General features: G+C 36.4%; 1 protein-coding gene across 1 annotated transcript; it reads right to left on the bottom strand.

The window, feature by feature from the left end:
- Positions 1-780: 780 nt before the first annotated feature.
- LOC149003711 (uncharacterized) lies at positions 781-1,770 on the bottom strand. Its single transcript, XM_089137515.1, has 2 exons — positions 1,187-1,770; positions 781-1,103 (listed from the first exon to the last, which is right to left on the bottom strand). The coding sequence occupies exons 1-2, from the start codon at positions 1,619-1,621 to the stop codon at positions 1,014-1,016; spliced, it is 525 nt and encodes a 174-aa protein (XP_088993641.1). The 5' UTR covers positions 1,622-1,770; the 3' UTR covers positions 781-1,013.
- Positions 1,771-3,114: the final 1,344 nt, after the last annotated feature.

The raw sequence follows: 3,114 nt of genomic DNA, 5'->3' as shown, positions 1-3,114 counted from the left end.
ATAGTTTTTTCTTAATGAGGATACTATTTGTTTTGACTTCTTATTTTAAAAAAGACAAAATATAAATTAAACATTTAAATGTAACAGTCTCTTAACACTGTTATAATTGAAGGGGGCAATAGTAATTTCATAACGAAAAGGTCTTTTTAATAATTAAGCTACAGAATAGGGAGACAACAATAATTATTTTATAAAGAAATTAACAATGTCTTAAGCAACTACACTAAAGATTCCAACCGAGGCTGAAAAAACTAGTTAAACAAAACATTAAAGCAATTCGTTCTATCTCTTTAGTTCTACAACAACATATAGCAAGCAGCACCCCAACTATTGTTACTTCAGCCTCAGCTATCGTTGCTAAATTTAAAAACCCAATAACACATTAACCTACCAAGAATCAAATCGGATGTCCGATTAAGATGATTCCTCCCCCATTGTAGCTAGTGTTCCTCTCTCCAGCTCCATCAATAAATGTTCATAACCCACCCTTATGGAGTAAGGAAATATCATAAACGCCCTAATTTTTTTGTTTAAATTTTGAATACGATTCTTTATGGGCCTCTTTGATTATTTAAATTCAGAGATTTCAAATCCATTGGATTCATGAATCGGAGATTTATACCTGTTTGACTGTAAAACATTTTTGGATTGGATTTCACTTTTTTTGGGATTGGGTGAAATGCACGGATTCCACCCTAAGTATAAAATGAATGAATTTTACAAATTCATGCAGAGTAATCCTATTGAACCCTACAAACAGATTTGAAGCTAACTAAATAATTAATTTTTTGAACCATGAATCCAGATATTTGGAATTCATATAATCAAAATGACTCTTATTCATTCAAATGGAAAACTGTACATAAATTTCATTAAAAAAAATAAAATTGTATGCAAATGTTCAATTTCCCAAAATGATTTTTAAATAAAACATGGATAATAAAGAGATAAAATAAATATTTGAAGAAGAAAAAGACACAGTAAATGGAAGTAAAGCACTTATGGTGATGTCGTTATACTGAATCATTTATGAGGCGATTATGCTTGTTGTAATGCCTCTCTATAAAGACCCTCGATGCACCTTCCACCGTTTGACGCCAAGTCTACAGGATTCAAACCAAAAAATAATAAGAAATAAAATTGTAAAATTGTAAAAAGAAAACAAAATTTCAGAAGCAACTTGGACCTTGTGAATGGCTCTCATGATAGATTTGTTCCTGATATCTCTCGCTCGAAACTGCGATCTCGCAATTCCAAGCTGCCGAAGAAATGTGGATTTCCTGGTCGTCGCCGTAGTAGGCAGAAGAGATTTTCGCTCAACCAAACTGCAATTGTTACCATTTGTCGATGAACTCTGACCACAATTTTCCTTATCTTCTTCTTCCCCAATCCATCGGCTTCTTCTCTGGCGTTTCGGCACCCGTGTTTTTCTCTTTGCAGGAGGAGACTCGCCATCGTCATCGTCATCTGAATCTGCGAATTTCCTCAGCAATTGATCTGAAGATGCCTTTGCTACGTGCTGCACCATTCTAGGTTCTTCTGTAATCACAACGACTCTTAATTCGTCCTTCGAAGAACCCGAATCCTTGCTTTCGAGCTGAGTTGTTGCAGAATTTTCCATTTCAACGGAGAGAAAGAGAGATGGGAATACAGTAAGAGGCTGCTATGGTGGAGCTTGTCGATATCGAGGTGATCGAGTCCTGCCTTATTGAGCGGGAGATGACCGTTAGCGAGTGGTGGAAGATGGTGGGTGGGGAGATTTGAAAAATGAGGGGAATAATAGTCATAGGAGAAAAAAAGTAGCCGTTGGTGCCAATAATATGTTTTTACAGTAGTGGCATGTGAGCTCTGAATCAGCTGTTCTTCACTTTCCGAGAAAACTCGTTTCCTTCCCATCCAAGAAATCCCACCCACGTTCCGCGCAAGGTGGGACCAGCATATGACTCAGTCTCTCTTTCTCTTTTATGAATTATGATAGATGTGTTTCAATGCTCACCTGCAGCCTTTCTCACCGACCTTTGCTTGAATTAAATACAAACCAATTATAGGCAATTAATGGAGACTTCGGATCCTTTACCTTGATTTGTAGAGCTTTGGGTAAAGACTCTGGATCACCCCACAAATCTTTGCTCTATTTAGTGTACACATCTTTATTAGAGAAGATCAAATTTTCTATTCATTAGAGTGTATTTGAGTTTTTCTCATACATCTTCATCATATATTAAGAGTAGAATCCATCTATGAGTAAAGATGCAATCCCCTAGTGACCCCCATATGTGTGGTAGAAAAATGTAAAGAAACCACATGAATGTGTGGTGGACATATGTAAATGGAGCAGGGCTCCATTAGAAGACCAAGGCCTCTATCCTGATAAGTAGAGGATCAATGCTCCATTAGGGGGTTCACAAAGGCCTATTAAGGGTCCTATTTTTGATATATTTTGTTAGAACCAAGGTGCGAAGACTCAGTTAGATATCGCCTTTAATTGGTTGTTGAAACCAGCGAATCGGCGAAATTCAGCCGATATATGTTGCATATTGACATCATATTCATACAATATGATAAAATATGATAAGCTAAAGACTTACGTGTGTGGCTAGACTTAAATGTAAAGTCATTTTCTATATAAAAAAGCAAAATGTCAAGTCACTTTTTCACCACTCTTACATGTGGCTAAAAATGCCAGCCATCAACTCAATTATTTAACTTTAACAAACAAAACTTGATTTTTTAACTTGGTGATGGAAGACAGCTACTCAATCATACAAGACGAGCTTTTATCTCTTATAATTATAAATTTATGGCATAGGCACTTGTCTTCTTCTTTAGTTCTTCACTTCTTCTTCATCAAAACAATGGTTTGGACCATCAAGCTCAACAGAGAGACAAGCCACCTCATGAACACAAAAGCTTTGTTTGGTCAATCGAACTCAAGAGGCAAAGAAGAACATGTAACACAAGCGTAGTATATAGTAGCAGCAGATCTGGGTTGCAATCAATCCGTCTTTGATGATATTTTGCGAGTTTGGCATCTTTTTGGCCGACATTGTTTAACTTCGTTTTTTTGTAGCTTTTTCGGTTCGCTACTCACTGAACTTGGTAAAATTCGCTGAA

The sequence above is a fragment of the Hakea prostrata genome, chromosome 10 (genome assembly GCF_041222555.1).
Source record: "Hakea prostrata isolate BN-2017 chromosome 10, UWA_Hpros_2, whole genome shotgun sequence".
Classification (NCBI taxonomy): Eukaryota; Viridiplantae; Streptophyta; class Magnoliopsida; order Proteales; family Proteaceae; genus Hakea; species Hakea prostrata.
The sequence above is the reverse complement of the archived record's forward strand: the minus strand, read 5'-3'. Positions and strand labels throughout refer to the sequence as shown.

Bases quoted from the DNA above. Each gene is read 5' to 3' on its own strand.
- LOC149003711 (XM_089137515.1), bottom strand. From the start codon at position 1,621: ATGGAAAATTCTGCAACAACTCAGCTCGAAAGCAAGGATTCGGGTTCT. The intron at 1,104-1,186 runs GTCCAAGTTGCT...TGAATCCTGTAG, and splicing joins TCATGAGAGCCATTCACAAG to ACTTGGCGTCAAACGGTGGA.